The following is a 17303-nucleotide window of genomic DNA, read 5'->3' on the forward strand; positions in this document are numbered from 1 at the left end:
GCAAGTCCAATTTCCCAATTTCTCCTTTGTAAGAAACTAGAACCTGTGCTAACTGCTTTGGGCCAGCTAGACTTCTGGGACATTTTTGCTAACACTGGTGAGGATGGACCTTCATTGCGTTCACAGATCATGCCGCACAGTTACCATATTCTCCCAAGAACAAAGATTTGTCACGTCCCTGACAAAGGGCCCTGGTACTCCAGACCATACTTTCCGTGATGGCCCCTTACTCCCTTCAAAGTCCTACCTTGAATTAGATCTCGAACATATGTCAAGATTGCTTTCCTTAAAACTCACCATCCCCATTCCTCAGCAGAGTTGCTCATATTTTTCTGAATTCACATTGCACCTGTATAAATTGTTATCACGCTATACTGCAAATACTTGGGCAGGGTTGTATCATCCTCACTTTTGTATCCCTGAAGCCTCCCTGCATGGTGACAGGCACACAATGCCCACTGAATGTTGTGAGATGACAAAAACCCAACCTTTAAAGGATGGCACGTGGAAGCTGTGGACTCCTGGAGCATCCAGAAGTCTCTGATCCATCCACACCAGAAAACAATACCTGTGAAGATAGTTACAAGCCAGCTGGAGTGTTTAAATCCACAGGGATTGGCCCGTGGGATGGGTTGAGCAAGTGGAGGTAATCCTACATGGTTTCACTTTTAGAGGTGGTTGAAATTGTTGGGTCGTTTCTAAAACAACGGCTCCTTAGACCTTTTGACTTCTATCTCTGGGTTCCAGAGAGGTTAACTGTTAACCCTGACACTGCTGGGCAGGGTCCCCAGATGCTCTCCTTTCGGGGACTAAGAATTAAATCATTTGTGGTCTGATATCTGGCCTCATTCTGACAAGTCCTATAGGGGCGTATCACTTAGCTCTTTGTACCCACACACAAAGTAGCAAAGCAGGAGAAATTGTGTTCCCTGAGTCAAAGTGGGTTTCTTCCAACAGGTGACCAGAAATGCCATATTCTTCTGCACCAAATGCATGCAGAGTGGCTTTGCAGATTTGCTAGTTTTTGTTTTGTTGGGGATCCAAAGGCCATAGGAGACCATCTCATTTAACTACCAGAGCTATCCCAAATGGCTGTCTGACCCATACAGCCAGTGACGTGGTGGTGGTGGTGGTGGTGGTGGTGGTGGCGGCGGCGGCGGCAGTGGCCTCGATTTGTAGTATGCGACAATTTTGAGGGTGCAAACGCTACCCTCCTCACCTCCCTGACCAATTTCAAGCTATGAACTTTATGTATATAAACACAATTAAGAGATGCTAAGTAATCCATCATTGTTTAGTACTTCCAACATATACAATAGACAAAAACGCCAAGAGCAGAGATAGCAGTGGAGTGTAGTAAAATAATTAGTAACTGGTGAATTTTGGTTATTTATTCCCTTGTTTTTAGTGTAACTTACTTATTGTAAGTTTATGAGTTAATTTCTTAGTAACCTATCATTCATATGCCATAACAGTCACCTTTTAAAGTGTGCATCTCAGTGGTTTCCAGTATATTCACGGAGTTGTGCAACCCATCATTGCTATCTAATTTCAGACCATTTTCATTACCCCCAAAAGTAACTCCATATTCATTAGCAGTCACTCCTCATTCCCCGAATCCCAACCCCTGGCAGCCACTCATCTACCTTGTCTCTATGGATTTGTAATTCTGCTGGACATTCCATATGATTCCAATTATATATGGCCTCTTGCGTCTGACTTCTTTCACTTCCTATAATGTTTTCAATGTTCATCTGTGTTGTAGAATACATCAGTTCTTCCTTTTTTTAGCTGAATAATACCCCAATGACTGAATATACATTTTATTCATTCTTCAGTTGGATATTTCCATTATTTCCACTTTTTGGCTACCATGAATAATGTTGCTGTGAACATTCATACCTGTATGAGTTTCTGTGTGGACCTGTGTTTTCATACATATATATATATATACCTGGGAGTCAAACTGCTGGAACATGGGTTGAGTCTGTGTTTAACTTTCATTTTTAAAGTAATCTCTGCACCCAACGTGGGACTCACACCCGTGACCCTGAAATCAAGAGTCACATGTTCTACTAACTGACAGCCAGGGCTCCTGTGTTTAACTTTTTAAGGAACCGCTGAACTGTTTCCCACGGTGGGTTACACCATTTTACATAACCAGCAATGTATGAAAGTTCCAATTTGTCTTCATCTTCTCCAATACTTGTTAATTTCCATTTTAAATTATTTTAATAATGCCCCCTTTTATTTAACAAGCTTGCAGAATTTTTCACCACAATCTGTTCTCATGGGCTAGTATGAGCCAGTCTTAGCATCCGTGTACAGCCTACCACAGAAAGTCCCACCATCCTTCTCTGTAGTAGTAAGTTCCACTTCTTTTTTGCTGACAAGAGCAATACTCAATAGATTTACGTTTCCTTCTTCTTACATCCTTCCTATAGAAAACCAAAACCTTAAAAGGTCTGAGGTTTTCTTCTATTTTGCAATTAATAAGATTTTTGAGTATCTGGAGTATCACAAAGTTTTCAACTCCCACCAGGCACTCTGGGAAGAACAGAGTGTTTCCCTCCTACATTTGTGTTGAGAAACAAAAATAAAAAACAAAATGTATCTTCCTGACACCCAGATAGATCTTCTGGATGAGCTCTCAAGCAGTTGCTTCAACAGGGCAAACAGCTGTGGTCTGTTTCAACATAATTTGATGTAATCAGGGTTAATTTTGATGATGCAGTGACTCTGAAGACTGTTTTTTAACTGGATTACTGTTGGGTCAACAATCATGTGGTATTACACTTAGTGGCTGAAACAAAAGCCAGAATTAAAATGGCTCCCCCCCACCCCAGCCCCTTCTAAATGACAGCCCCACTGGGATTAGGAGTTATGAGGCGCATTTAACACAATTAACTAAAAAAGGAAAGTCAGTTGCAGTCAAATTACATGCAAGCTTCTTCAAGGTCCAGGGTGTTGACTGGAAAAGAGCTGGAAAGTTATTTGTTGGCGTTTTCTTTTCCTAGAGTGATTAGAAATATGTTAGCAGTAATCATTGTAACTTAACATTGTCGTTACATTCTAGGAAAAAGCCCTAAGATTTTCTTCAAAAACATTTTCCTGAACCAAATGATGATTCTAGCAGTCCACAGTTCCCTGTTTTCCATGCATGTTTTCAAAATGATGATTGTGAGCGAGGACTCAATTCAGGGTGCGGCATGCCAGGGCTGAATGAATGTGGTACATACAAAGCTCTACACACATTTGGAACTGTTTCTGAAGGGCAAAATACGGAATCTTACTTTCATTGTTTATGGCCAGCCAGTAGCAGGGTCTAGGTTGCTCTAGGCACACACGCTTTTTTTTAATTTAGTCTCTTACAGTTTTCAGTTTTGGCTAGTCTGAAGCACAGCAAAGGCTCATGACAAAAGCCATTCTTAACACAGTTCTGGAAAGAATCTTCAGAAATAGATGTCTTGCAAAGCTGCCAAATGTATTGGTTCTTCAAAACCACTCTAATCCAATTTGGTAGTTCAAAAAAGGTCTGATATTTGTCCAATCCCCTCTGTAAATAAGCCTCCATTCATTTTTCTGTTTTTGTGACTTCGGGTATCAAGAAACTTGAAAAGCAGTCATTCACCCTCCTATGGCATCTTATTTCTTAGAAATTTCTCAGGAATATATGGATATGACTAAAAGATGCTCAGACTACAAAACAAAAAGAGTAATGAGAATTCTTTCTATAAGTCAGATAGTGTATGTTTTCTTTTCAGTGGTAAAGGCAGTTTTAAATTTGCTTAAGCCCAAATAGGAAATTTATTGGTAAGAAAAATGAATTATATCCCATGGAACCCAAGAAAAAGTTGAATAATCTGGCCTCAGGAAGGCTGGCAATCGAAAACTATATATAGCAAAAACTAGGCCGCCAGTTTGTATGTGTGTGTCTGTCTCTTTCACAGGCCATATGGCTTTTCATCTCTGAACATGTGCCTTCATTTCTTTCTCTCTGCAGACTGCCTTCTCTGTCTCTTGAGGCACATGGTTGCCCTACATCTTGTAAATTTACATATTCCTGGCTCAAGCAACCAGTCCAGATTCTCTAGTGTTCTCAACCCCATTTTTCCAAGAGAAAATGAAACTGGCCCATTTTGGGCCAGGTGTCCACCCCTTATCCAGTCAGGAAGGGAAGCTCCTGTCCCCCGTCTGTCTGTTGGGGATCCACTGGCTAAGATGGGATGGGGGGAATTCTCAGAGGAGGAATTGGTTTGATAACTAAGTTGACACCTCGAAAAGTATTTAAGAGGCATGAAAACCAATCTTGGTCCTTTCAGGACATAGCCAGTACCTATCATTTGAAATTTCAGCCAGCAGGAACCGATACTGTAAGATCTTAGGTTTTGGTTGTTTTGGGGTGCCCCAGAGGGATGCACAGAGTTACCATTAATTCGCATTTGCTGAACTAATGATGTAAGCTACTTCAATTTGGAGGCAAGAAGCTTGTCTAGATTTGGAGAGCAAGGCAGAGAACATGAACTGAAAATCTGAGCAACTGTAAGTTCATCTGGGACTTGCTTCTGAATTTCTTCTATCAATCAAATACATCATTCATCATTTACTGAGCACCTGTAGAGCAAGGTTCTTGAGAAGTCTATTAAGTTACCATACTCCAGAAGCAATGCCAGGAGAGGTGCCCTAGAAGTTCAGCTTCAGTAATAGCTCCTAAGGACAAATTACTAGCTGAACTCACATACTTTTGACTCCTGACTCTTTGTTTCTATTCAGGCAGTGGCTCCAGAGTTGGATTTTTATGCTGAAAGGGCAGGTTTAAAAATTTATGAAATATTTCAGACACATAAAGAGGGAAAAGACAGCTGAGGAATTACTTTTTAAGGAATATTTTCCTTTGGTCTGATGAACATATTTCCTCTTTTTTGGGGGGACACCTCAATGACAGTTAATTCATTCAAGAGTTATTTGGTGAGTACCCACTATATGCCTGATACTCTCCAAGGTACTGCAGATACAAAGATGGATGCAGTCTCCTCTGTGTTACAGAGCTCTTGTTCTGGCAGAGAAGACAAATGACAGTTTAAGATGGCCAGTATTTGCATATCGTGCTGAGGGAGCATAATGAAGAGAGCCTGGCAGCCATTGTCCAACCACTGGTATCTTGAAGTACAAGTAATATAAACATGTGAAAATGTAGAAATCCTAGCTGCATTTTAGAGTGTCACTCTTCTTGAAATAAAGCCTCATAATCTCAGACAGTGTGATCAGGGTTGTAATACTTTGATTCTGGGTGACTAAGAGGTGACAGGTGTGCAGACTGAGAAAGCTACCCAAACCCATTCACAGGCATGTCGAGACAAGTAGTGCTGTGTCAGAATGCAGGGTGTACTCTAATTCCACTGGCAGGACAGGAATCTGTTGAGTGCTGCTAACTCACTGGAAGAAAGTTAATCAAGAGCTAAATGACAGTCAATCAAGCACCAAAACACCAAAGTTTCCACATATGATAATTCTGTAGTTCTTGATCAATGAAAAGACCACTACTGAGTTTTTTGAGAAACATTAACCATACATAAGAGCCTTCCAGAACAAATTAGTGAAGCAGATATGCTTGTTTCAATAAAATGGACATACCTGGTTGGGGGGTCAGCTGGAGAAAGGAAGAGGAAGAATCTGGATGTTGATATATTACTGGGTATAGGAGGAATCAGAGTGGCAGAGAAACACATGCATGGAGAAAAAAACCAAACATGGGTGAGGTAGTGGACAAAAAAGGGAGGAAGAAATCTAGGTCAAGAGGTGTGGTAGGCTTCATGCTACATGGGTTTAAGAGTAATATCACTCTCTGAGCTGGCTTTCCCTCCTTGGTACAGAGGGATAAAAACCAGCTCAAAGGTGTGGGCAGAAACACAGTATGTTCCTTAGTGAGCATATTTGTGCAATTACTATCTTTTACTGTAAAAATTTTAAAGTGTCACTGAAGCTTTCTCACAGTATGGAAATAAGCCGCCTACATTAGGATCACGCAGGGTCACTATTTGGGAAGTACAAACTGTGGGCCATTCCATCTACTGAATCAGACTTCCTAGGGTAGGACAGGTAATCTGAATTTTTTAATAAGCTCCCCCTGTGATTCCTATTCACAGTAAACTCTGGCAAAGACTGGAGTCCCTAAGGCAAGAAGCATGTCCTATTTATCTCTGTGTATGCAATCCTGCACTGGACCTGGGCACAGTGAGTGCTCAGTAAGTTTATTGAACTGAACTGAATATACCAACGAGGTTTTGGAAAAAAAAAAAAAGTTGCTCAGTTCCAATGCTCTGAAACAGTTGATCTCATTTTTTCCCCATACGCTTTTTGTCCATGTATACAGATTTTACACTATTGTAGTTACAAACTACAATTTGACATTTTTTTCAACATATTTTCTCCTATAATTTATTTTTTATTTTTTATTTATGATAGTCACACACACAGCGAGAGAGAGGCAGAGACACAGGCAGAGGGAGAAGCAGGCTCCATGCACCGGGAGCCCGACGTGGGATTCTATCCCGGGTCTCCAGGATCGCGCCCTGGGCCAAAGGCAGGCGCCAAACCGCTGCACCACCCAGGGATCCCGTCTCCTATAATTTTTAATGGCTATAAATATTTCATTCAACATGCAATAAACATCTTAGTTCATACAGATTTTTTTGAGTTTTGAAAAGGTTTCCCCCTTAGGAGATCTTATGAAGTTTGTGCAGTTTATTCTTATTATTTTTTAAAGATTTTATTTATTCTGGGAGCCCTGGGTGGCGCAGCGGTTTGGCGCCTGCCTTTGGCCCAGGGCGCGATCCTGGAGACCCGGGATCGAATCCCACATCGGGCTCCCGGTGCATGGAGCCTGCTTCTCCCTCTGCCTATGTCTCTGCCTCTCTCTCTCTCTCTGTGACTATCATAAATAAATAAAAATTAAAAAAAAAGATTTTATTTATTCATCAGTGAGAGAGAGAGAGAGAGAGAGAGAGAGGCAGAGACACAGGCAGAGGGAGAAGCAGGCTCCATGCAGGGAGCCTGATGTGGGACTCGATCCCAGGTCTCCAGGATCATGCCCTGGGCTGAAGGCGGCGCTAAACAGCTGAGCCACCAGGGCTGCCCATTAGTGCAGTTTATGAAACCCTTCTACATGCCTTCATTGTTTCTCACAGCAGTTTGTAAGATAAGGACTACCCTCATCCCGCAGATGCCTATCCAAACCCACAGGTAAAATAACTTGCTCAAGGTCCCACTGTTCAAAAGTAGAACGTCAACACTTAAATCAGAGTCCTCTCTCCCTCTCTAATGTGCTTTCCAAGACACTGAACATGCACCACATTTTCTGGCAGGAACTTGACCCAACAGTTTCCTGATGTAAAACCTGTAGTGCAGAATGTGAAAGACGGAAATTACACTTAAAGGGATCATCGGTCAGCTATATCTTAACTGAACAGGAATGAGCTCCTGCCTTTTGGGCAATGCAAAGAAATTGCATATTAATGGAAGTCTTCAGTGAAAAAACTTACTGTTCTTCAACAACAAATGTGCGTATAACCCAAATCCATTACTGCAATCTTCAAATGGAAGGGGCTGGGAGTGCCCTGAACACTGTGAGGCTGCAATTAGGATTCGTCAGCAATTATTACACATACAGGCAGAAGAACGTTACTACAGGCTGCAAGACAGCTGGCAAGGAGGCATTGGAGACTTTGAAGCTCTTCTAATACCAAAACTGGTATCAGACCGTACTTGGGTAGCAGCTGGGTGGACAGTGGAGGGAAGCATTCCTCTGCCAAGAAAAAGGCCCATTTTAAGGATAACAATGCCTGATGAATAATCTAGTGGGGGTACAGTCCTTCAGAGAAGGGCAGATTGTCCATCTGAGCAGTTACAGAGATTCTATCCTGGAGAACAGAAGGCTGGGAAGAAGAAACAGTGTTGCTGTGTTTCTGGCTTTCTACACTTGCTATAGACAGGCAGGTTTCTGTACTATTAGGTCAGAGTTCTCCAAGCATAGAAAAAGTTCTGTCTTAGGTAGAAAGCCCCTACTCATTGAAGGGATAGTGAGTGGGTAAACTACCAGGAGCTGGGAAAATACAGGGGAGGATAGGTTACACATCATAGACAAGGGGAAGAAAGATCTCTAAGAGATTTTTCAAATCCAGGATCCTACAAAAACAGCAAAGCAGTTACTATTCAGCCAGCGTGCAGAGATTGTAAGTCAAAGAGTCAAAGCTGCAAATGGCCCACATTCTGAAAAATACAGTTCTAGCTGTATTTTGCAGAAATAAATAAATTCATTTTAAAAAATGAGACATAGCAAGCTTTAGCACACTGCTGGGTCCAGGACCTTTTATTACATTGTCAGTGTTTCTCTTTACTAGAATGCATTTGAACTCAATTGTCATTTCCCAGCACACTCTTAAATCTCTTCTCCTTGTGTAAAACAAGGAAATCAGAGGCCAAAGTGTGTGTTTTGCAACATGTCCACTAAACTCTGGGGCTGAAGATACAAAATTCTTTGGTTACTACAGAGCTCTGGGCTTTCAGTTTCTCTGCAGGCTAAGAGTGGTGAGCTTTATTTGCAGTCTTACTCTTCTCAGATACCAGGAATCCCTAATAACCAATCCTCATAACAAATAAACTAATCTTTTATTAAATCAAATGAATTTGAAGCATGGTAAGCTACAAAAGAACAAAATCCAGAATACACTGTGAATACATTAAAACATTTTGTAAACTGTAGAGCGATGTTCAAATGATAACAATTATGAACAATAAAGGAGGCAGCATAAAGTTACTGAACAGTCAGGAGCTATGTTAATTCAACAGCTGCCTGAATGACAGTTTAAGAAACACAAAAACTCCTGCCTTCTTTACAAAGTTCCTCTAGAAACTCCCACACAGTGTGCTAATAATGGCTGTAAATTCACTGGACTCCAAATCAGACTAAGAGCTAACTGGGGCCTTTGCTACTCATAGGGGTAATCCAGGGCTCCTGGTAATGGCAAAAAGTCTAGGGTTTCTGGAGGTGTGTTGACTATGATCTAACAAGATCCGTCTTATGGAAGTCCTATTAATCATTTTGGTGTAGGTTAAGATTATTTTTTGTCCTTAGTGCTTTTTCTTTTAATTTGGACTCTACACTGGGAAGAAACTACCATCAGATATTACTCCCACCTGTTTTCTTTTTATTACACATACTTTAGATTGCAGACTGAATACAAATATTGATCAGAAGCCAAAAAGCCCCACACATTTCTTATCAATTCAATCCAGGCCAATCTGTCTTTCAACTCTGCATTTTTATGTTCTTGCCTCACCACTTACTAAAATAAATATATGAATAAATAGCAATCCAATCCAAATAAGCATCTTTCATCTATAATTATCTGAAACAAGAGGTTTAAAGAAGAGTAGAGTTAATCCATCTCACCAATTGCATCTTCAATGCCTGTTCAGTCATGCCTGAATGTCTAGATTCAATTTATAGAGAGTATGAATGTATAACATTGTAGAGGGGTGCTTCTGGCAGATCCTGTCTGAGAGGGACAAAAGGTCAAACAGTTCCTTTGCTGTTCTGTGACAGTTAGTCTCTGGGCTGGGTCAGAGGGTGGGAGAGTTATGTCTAGATCTGGAATGGATCACTCACACAATTAAGTTCTTGTCAGACCAAAAAAGAAAAAAAAAAAAAAAAAAAGACAGCACAACTTCCCCAGGCAAGAGGACAGCCAGATGGAAAGTAACTATTTTTCTCCACCTACTTCAAAATTTGAAATGAGAATGGAAATTAATGATGGAAAAACCATTTCAAAGTTTCAAAATACTCTCTTTCTTTGGTGGCTGGGGTTACTATTTTGAGGTGATGTTTGGAAATCTTGGGAAAACAGAATCTCATTTTTCCCTCATTGGAAACTGGTTATTCAAATAAAGACACCCTCAAATCACCTTTTCTCTCACAAAGTCCTTTAAGAATATTATAGTAGAGGCAGTCTTCAACTATTAAATCTATACTTCTATTCATTATACAGATTTATATGATGCTGTTTATCTGTAGAATTTGGATATTTATATACACCAGTTGACAGATGGACATTTTAAAGTTTCTTTCCTGCTGTTGCTGCTTAGTTCTGGCATTTTCATCTTTGTCTAATACTGGTATTTGTTGTTCAATTAGTGGTAAAATAAAAGCATTGAGCCAAAGATGCAAATTTTGAGGCTTGTTATGAGTGGCAAGTGTTTGGCTTCAACCAGATACCTGTTCTGTGATCAATTGCAGAGGAAAAGAATAAGTAAGTATGAAAGTTGGGAAATATACTCCTGAAGACTATGGAAAAGGCGAGGAACAACATTTATTTGAGAAGGACCTTCTCTCATCCCACCCCATACATATACAATGAACATACTGAAGTCTATCATAAAACTTTCAGTGATTTAACTTCACTGTCCATTTTTGGGAGATGTAGTGGGTACTAAAAATGTAAAGGTTAGGCTCTAAATCAATTATTATTAGTGACTATCTGTAGCACAAATTCCTGAAAGATCAAGAGACAGAAGAAGAATCCTTAGAGTTGATGCACTTGGAAACAACAATTCTGCAGGTGACATAAATGGAGGGCACAAAGATGACCCCGCCTGATTAGTGCTACACAGTGACATCAATGGTGGCACTGAGATGGGAACCTGGGGTTTCTCTGATTCATGATTCTTTATATCACTGTTACTTAGGATGTAATGTTAACATTAGAATTCTATCTGGTTCCTCAAGAATCACTGGAGACATGATTCCTGATAGCCTCAGAAAATATTAGTGCCTCCAGGTTGGGGACCTGTGAGTGTTTGTGATTCTCATGCCACAAAATTAATACAGCATCAAGACCTGAATGTCAAATCAATACTGATTGATCCTGCAAATGTTTTAGAATGGCTTTTGCATTTATCTCCCAAGTCTAAGGTTAAAGATCACCTGTTCATGGGGAATCCCTGGGTGGCGCAGCGGTTTGGCGCCTGCATTTGGCCCAGGGCACGATCCTGGAGACCCGGGATCAAATCCCACGTTGGGCTCCCAGTGCATGGAGCCTGCTTCTCCCTCTGCCTGTGTCTCTGCCTCTCTCTCTCTCTCCCTGTGTGACTATCATAAATAAATAAAAATTAAAAAAAAAAAAAGATCACCTGTTCAGAGATGTCATCTCTAGCAACCTTATCTGTGCCTGCCCTGCTCTTTATAAAATTTTATAGCTTACATCATATTTTGAAATAAAATATTTGTTTGCTTACTGATTGTGTATCTTCTCTAATAGAATGTAAACTCCATGAAGGCAAGGGTCATTTCTGTTTTGTTCATTATCATTTATTTAGCATCCAGCCATTGTTGGCATATAGAATAAGCTCAAATAATATTTGTCAAAAAAACAAATGAATTTATCTTTAACTCATGATTGAGGCAAGCCTTATGAAAGCCCTAATTACCTCTTTGTACTATCCTAAACTTGGTATCTAAGCTCAGGGGATTAAAGTTTTAGGAAAGTAGATTTTAGCTCAGGAAAAGCTACCAATTAGAGAGATGCAGAAATGGAATGAGCTAGTTTGTGGGACACTGAGCACTTTGCCAAGAAGAGGCTGCCCAGGTGTACAGGATCTCTCTGCATCAGGCAGAAGTTTGGTCATGAGAACATCTCAGTAACTTCTGTGATTTCCAGCTCTAAGGTTCTCCAGTTGAACTTTTCAGTTGTTTGCTTTGAGTTAGAATAAAATAAAGTACACATACAAAGTCATTAGGAAATAACCTAAGATAAATTATCTAATGAGATAGAGAAAATTGATTATTCAGGTATGCCTGCCGTTTACCATCATTTGATACATACAAACTCTACTGAGTATACAACTTTGCTGTAAGTCCACAGGTATGTAACTCAATAAGGACTAAAAGAGTTAAAAATAATTTGTGTAGCATTTCAGTTTTAAACACACATATACACACACTTTCATGTAATTGTTATATCAACTCTGAGAAAAATGATGTATGAGCTCATACAGAGTAAGTGGCTTGTCCAAAAACATACACATAAAGTGCTACAATTGTCAGGTCTCAACTCCCAAATCAGCAATCCTCTCAATAACTCTAATAGACAATGTTACTTTTTTTTTTTTTAAAGATTTTATTTATTTATTCATGTGATACACAGAGAAAGAGACAAAGACATAGGCAGAGGGAGAAGCAGGCTCCACGCAGGGAGCCCAATATGGGACACGATCCCAGGACTCCAGGATCACACCCTGGGCTGAAGGCAGGCGCTAAACTGCTGAGCCACCCAGGCGTCCTGACAGTGTTACTTATTGAATCCCAAATTACCCATGCTTTAGGTTTAGCTATATTTGTATCATTATCTTGCAATGAAAATACTTTTCTTCCAAATTTCATTGGGAAAAGGCCAAGTGGAATTTAAAAATTTAACTGTATTTTTCTTTCATAGGTATCAAAAATCTATTTTATTATCAGGGAAGTTATAAACATCTATTATAAACAAATTATAACAACAGTCGTTAGTTTAGATAATTAATACATCTCATTCATTTTTATAATTAAAGATCAACAGTTATTAAATGTGACTGTTTTCACCCAGTCTGATGAAAGAAGGTTTCAATTCAGAATAGTAACTTAAGGACCCCGAAAGGAATATCTTTTTCTGTGATGTCTAGTAAGTTGATGAAAATAAGATGGGCATTTATCATAGGTTAAATGGCACGTGAGAAATGATCCAAAAAACATTCTTTTTAGCTACAAGTGTTTCTCAAAGGTCACAGAGGGCAGTGATCTAATGATTAAAGACAAATTAAAATACCATCTCATCATGTCTTGAGAGTTTGAAAGGACCTTTCAGACTATGGTTCAGTCTCTTCATTTCTTCTTACTTCACATAATAGATTTGAGATGCTACCTGCTACAAGTACCTCTTCTTGAGGGAGTTCATCTTCCCATGAAATGCTCTCAACTTTCTAGGAAAATTATGATCAGTTCTATTTTTCATATGCTCTATCTTATGGCATGACAATTACATACTGAAAGCTTCTGCATTTCTAAAATTCAAACATGCATTCTCCTGTATGCATATTCACATGCAGTACGTCTGGCACAGGGTAATTTTCCTTAACCAGTCTTCCGGCTATAAAATACATGAATGAGTAAATCTTGGAAAAGGGATAACATCTTTGATATTGTCAATTCCCAAGATGCACTGCAGATAGCGTTCAAATCCCATCCCAAAACCTCCATGGGGAACAGATCCAAATCGACGGAGGTCCAGGTACCTGATTTTGAAAAACAGAGAATCCTCATCTATACATGCTGTGCTGAATCAGACGTCGTGACAGGATTTTGTTTCAAAAGTATTCTGCAACCATTTGTTATTATTCACATCATTGTGGTAAACAAATCTTTTCCTTCCAAGGACAGGTGAAGGACACAGAAAAATTAAAATGATCTGTTGAAGGTTTACTCAAACAGCAGCAAATTCTGTCATGCATTAAGCTTTGGTCACTTGATCCTTTTTAAGTCATTTATGGACTTACATACAGAAAACCTGCCTCACAAAGTTACAAAAAATGTTAATTTTCTTGAAAATGCATTCTACTTCTATGTCTTAATATGTTAATGCTTTTTTCTTACTAAAATCATGTTGTTTAACACACATGAGAGTGAAGGGTTTTGCCTGATAAATCATAAAAAGATGCCCCTACTTGATTAGATTATAAGCTCTATAAAGGGCAGGAACTGTGCCCTATTCAACCTTTTATCTCCAGGGTCTGCTCTAGAGTAGATGCTTTACTAACTCTATGACGATTTATTGTTTGAAGGCACAAAAATATACTCTTGAATGCTAGAGTGAAATTTCCAGTTCTGTGCTTCAAACCTAGTAGAATAAGTCCAGAGTCATTTTCCTGGAAGGCTAGATAGGCTCTGAAGCTTTGTCTATACTCATTCAGTTCCCATTTGAGATCCCATGGCTAGACAATGGTGCAGTCATGATTTGAATTCAGAATTCAACACACCATCCTGTAATAAATTTATTTTACTAAAGGAAGAGGAGGAAGACTTTGTAAGTATTTTTACTATGTCATTTGGTGGGGGAATTCTTTAGTTATACAATATTGATTAAAAGCAAGTTATGGCTTCTTCTTTTTTCTTTTTTAAAAGATTTATTTATTTATTCATGAGAGACACAGAGAGACAGAGGCAGAGAGATAGGCAGGGGGAGAAGCAGGTTCCCTGCTGGGAACCCAATGGGGGACTCAATCCTGATTCCAGGATCACGCCTTTAGCCGAAAGCAGATTCTCAACCACTGAGCCACCCAGGCGTCCCAGTTATAGCTTCTTGAATAATTTGTAAAATCAGTTCTAGAATAAAACTTAAGTGCCATAGCTAGTACTCATATGGCTTTTCAAGAATAAAAACTATCATGGGTTGCCTTGGTGGCTCAGTGGGCTAAGCGTCTATCTTTGTCTAGGGTCATGATATGGGGGTTCTGGGATTAAGCCCTGCGCTGGGGGTCTTTATGCTCAATAAGGAGTCTGCTTCTCTTTCTCTGTTCCCCCTCGTGCTCTCACTCTCTCAAATAAATAAATAAATAAATAAATAAATAAATAAATAAATAAATAAATAAATAAAATTAAAAAAAAAAAGACTATCACTTATTTCCCCACTATTAATAATAATGACCACATGTATCAGTATTTTAGACAGTTAAGATTGAATACTTATCTTTCTAAAAGATGAATTGCAACAAGGTGAATTACAATTAAGTGAGGGATCAATAAATAGGATATCTAGTATAAAACTTCAGATTATTAAGAACTATCAGGAATAATGGAAGAAGCACAATCTTGAGTGAATGAAATATTTTGTAGTTGAATTAACTTTAAGTTTATAAGGCATGAGGACAGGATATACTTTCATTTACTGAGAAAATGAGATGAAAGGCCTATCAAACCACCTGCCATAAATATCTGCAGGATCTGGGCTGGCTGCTAGAAGTCCAACAATAGCTTTAGCTATCTCTAAATTTCTCATACGTCAATGTATACACGGGCATACATGTCTAGAAAATGAATTCAGCAGATGGATTCAGTCTATAGCATTTTTCTTGCCTTTGCTTTGATATATAGACAAATCCACTTATAAAAAACAAGTTTTCGAACAAGTACGCATTTGTTGGATTTTTTTATTTTTGATTGTTGTTAAATTGATTCTAGGGTAGCCAGACTGTAGAGGAGATGGTATGAAATTTGTGGAACTAGTTATAAATGTGACTTACATTTGGCATGTAGAAATAGGAAGTGAGTAAATTTTCTGACACTTGGGGTGGCTACTCACAGTGGAATGGAACACTAGTAGAGACTACAAACTTGAAGATTTCTAAATCCCTTCCACCTTTAAAATATTATATGATTACCAGATAAAGGGAAGCAGATTCAAATACTAGATATTTTTATTTAGAAATTTTAAAAGTGGGCAGCCCCAGTGGCGCAGCGGTTTAGCGCTGCCTGCAGCCGGGGGTTTGATCCTGGGGACCCTGGATCAAGTCCCATGTCGGGCTCCCTGCATGGAGCCTGCTTCTCCCTCTGCCTGTGCCTCTGCCTCTCTCTCTCTGTGTGTCTCTATGAATAAATAAATAAAATCTTTAAAAAAAATAAATTTTAAAAGTTTGAAAACTTTAGCTGGGACAAGAATAGTATTGGGATGGTTAATAAAGATTAAAAAGGCCTAAACTTATTTAACCAACAATTAGAATTTGTGATCTAGCTAGTTTTTCCCCACTATGAAGATTATCTTGTAGACAGACAAAAAGAGGCAAATGCATAAGCTTGCTTGGCTAGGTTCATCTACCTAATAAGGCTGAGAATAAAAGAAAGAAAAGGAAAAGAAACTGAAAAGAAACTGAGGTTCCATTCTAGGTAGATACTTAACCTACATTGTTTCATTTTATCCTCACAATAATCCTGTTAAGTAGATACTATTATTCCATTTCACAGCCAAGAAAACCAAGACTTGGAGAGATTTAAGTATGCCTAAGGTCACTACTGGTATATAATAAGGCATTCAAGGGTCATGACCTGAACGTAATTTTAGGCTTTGGCATTTCTATAATCTAGCTCTTCCATTACCAAAAGTAGGGTGTGTAATTTGACTCTTCCTTCTTCTGAGGATAGCAAACAAATTAAGAATACTAATAATTAATATGAAGGAATGCTACTATAAAAATATAATTACATAATTTGTATATATTGAAAAGTACTTGAAGAAAGGGTCTGCAGAAAGAAAATCAACAATTTTGGAGATGTAAACGTATGAATACAGACAAGTGATCTTCCCTATGCAGCTTAGATTTCTATAGATTTTAGGGATCACTTAGCTCAAACCCCAGTTTCACACAGAGAGAAACTGAAGCTAAAGAGATAGGAACAAAGCCTCAGCTTTATGCTTCTGTGTGGTTTTAAGTTAGTTAATATCTCTCAGCCTTAGGTCTGGAGGGGTAATAAAAAAAAAGAGATGAAAATGGTACCTAACTCACAAGGTGTTATAATAATTACATAAGAAAATATACATTCAGGGGTGCCTGGACGGCTCACTTGGTTGAGGGTCTGGCTCTTGATTTTGGCTCAGGTCATGATCTCAGGGTCCTGGGATTGAGCCCCTCATCCGGCTCCATGCTCAGTGGGGAGGCTGCTTGGGATTCTCTCTCTCCCTCTGCCTCTCTCCTGGTTTGCGTTCTCTCTTTCTCTCAAATAAATCAGTAAATCTTTTAAAAAATACATTAAAATTTTAACACAGTTATATGGCACACAATAAGTAATAAATAAAAGGCAGCCTATATTATCTATTTTTCCAGCACTAAAAGGGAATAAGTAATCTTCTGAGAACCTACCTATTCATTCTTAATACTCTTCCACAGTGCTTAGGGAATACATATAAAACCTACATAACAATCAGACCAATAGCTAGAATAAGAATGATTAAGGGCCACATTCTTACCATTGGTAGGTTTCTGTTAGTCCTGATCTGTAAGATGAAAGAAACAAAATTCTTTCAAACAATGGCAATAAAACGAAGATACCAACCACCAAACATTTATCCTGGGTTGTGTGCAGTGTTCTTTATTTTATTTTATTTTTTTTTAAATTTTTATTTATTTATGATAGTCACACACACAGAGAGAGAGGCAGAGACACAGGCAGAGGGAGAAGCAGGCTCCATGCACCGGGAGCCCGACGTGGGATTCGATCCCAGGTC

General features: G+C 39.0%; 1 protein-coding gene across 8 annotated transcripts in view; it reads right to left on the minus strand.

Annotated features, from left to right (window-relative positions):
* Window positions 1-2857: 2857 nt before the first annotated feature.
* NARS2 (asparaginyl-tRNA synthetase 2, mitochondrial) overlaps window positions 2858-17303 on the minus strand; it is a 130531-nt gene continuing 116085 nt past the window's right edge. For 4 of the 8 annotated variants that reach the window (XM_072726013.1, XM_072726014.1, XM_072726012.1 and 1 more), the window contains 2 exons: window positions 17046-17072; window positions 12154-13323 (listed from right to left, as the gene is read on the minus strand). In XM_072726013.1, coding sequence (XP_072582114.1) covers window positions 13179-13323; window positions 17046-17072 — 172 coding nt within the window. In that variant the 3' untranslated portion in view covers window positions 12154-13178. Of the gene's footprint in view, window positions 3014-5523; window positions 5692-12153; window positions 13324-17045; window positions 17073-17303 lie in introns of those variants that run through there. The other 4 variants (XM_072726009.1, XM_072726011.1, XM_072726008.1 and 1 more) reach the window with 4 other exon arrangements.

Source organism: Vulpes vulpes, chromosome 11 (assembly GCF_048418805.1).
Source record: "Vulpes vulpes isolate BD-2025 chromosome 11, VulVul3, whole genome shotgun sequence".
In the NCBI taxonomy this organism is placed as follows: domain Eukaryota; kingdom Metazoa; phylum Chordata; class Mammalia; order Carnivora; family Canidae; genus Vulpes; species Vulpes vulpes.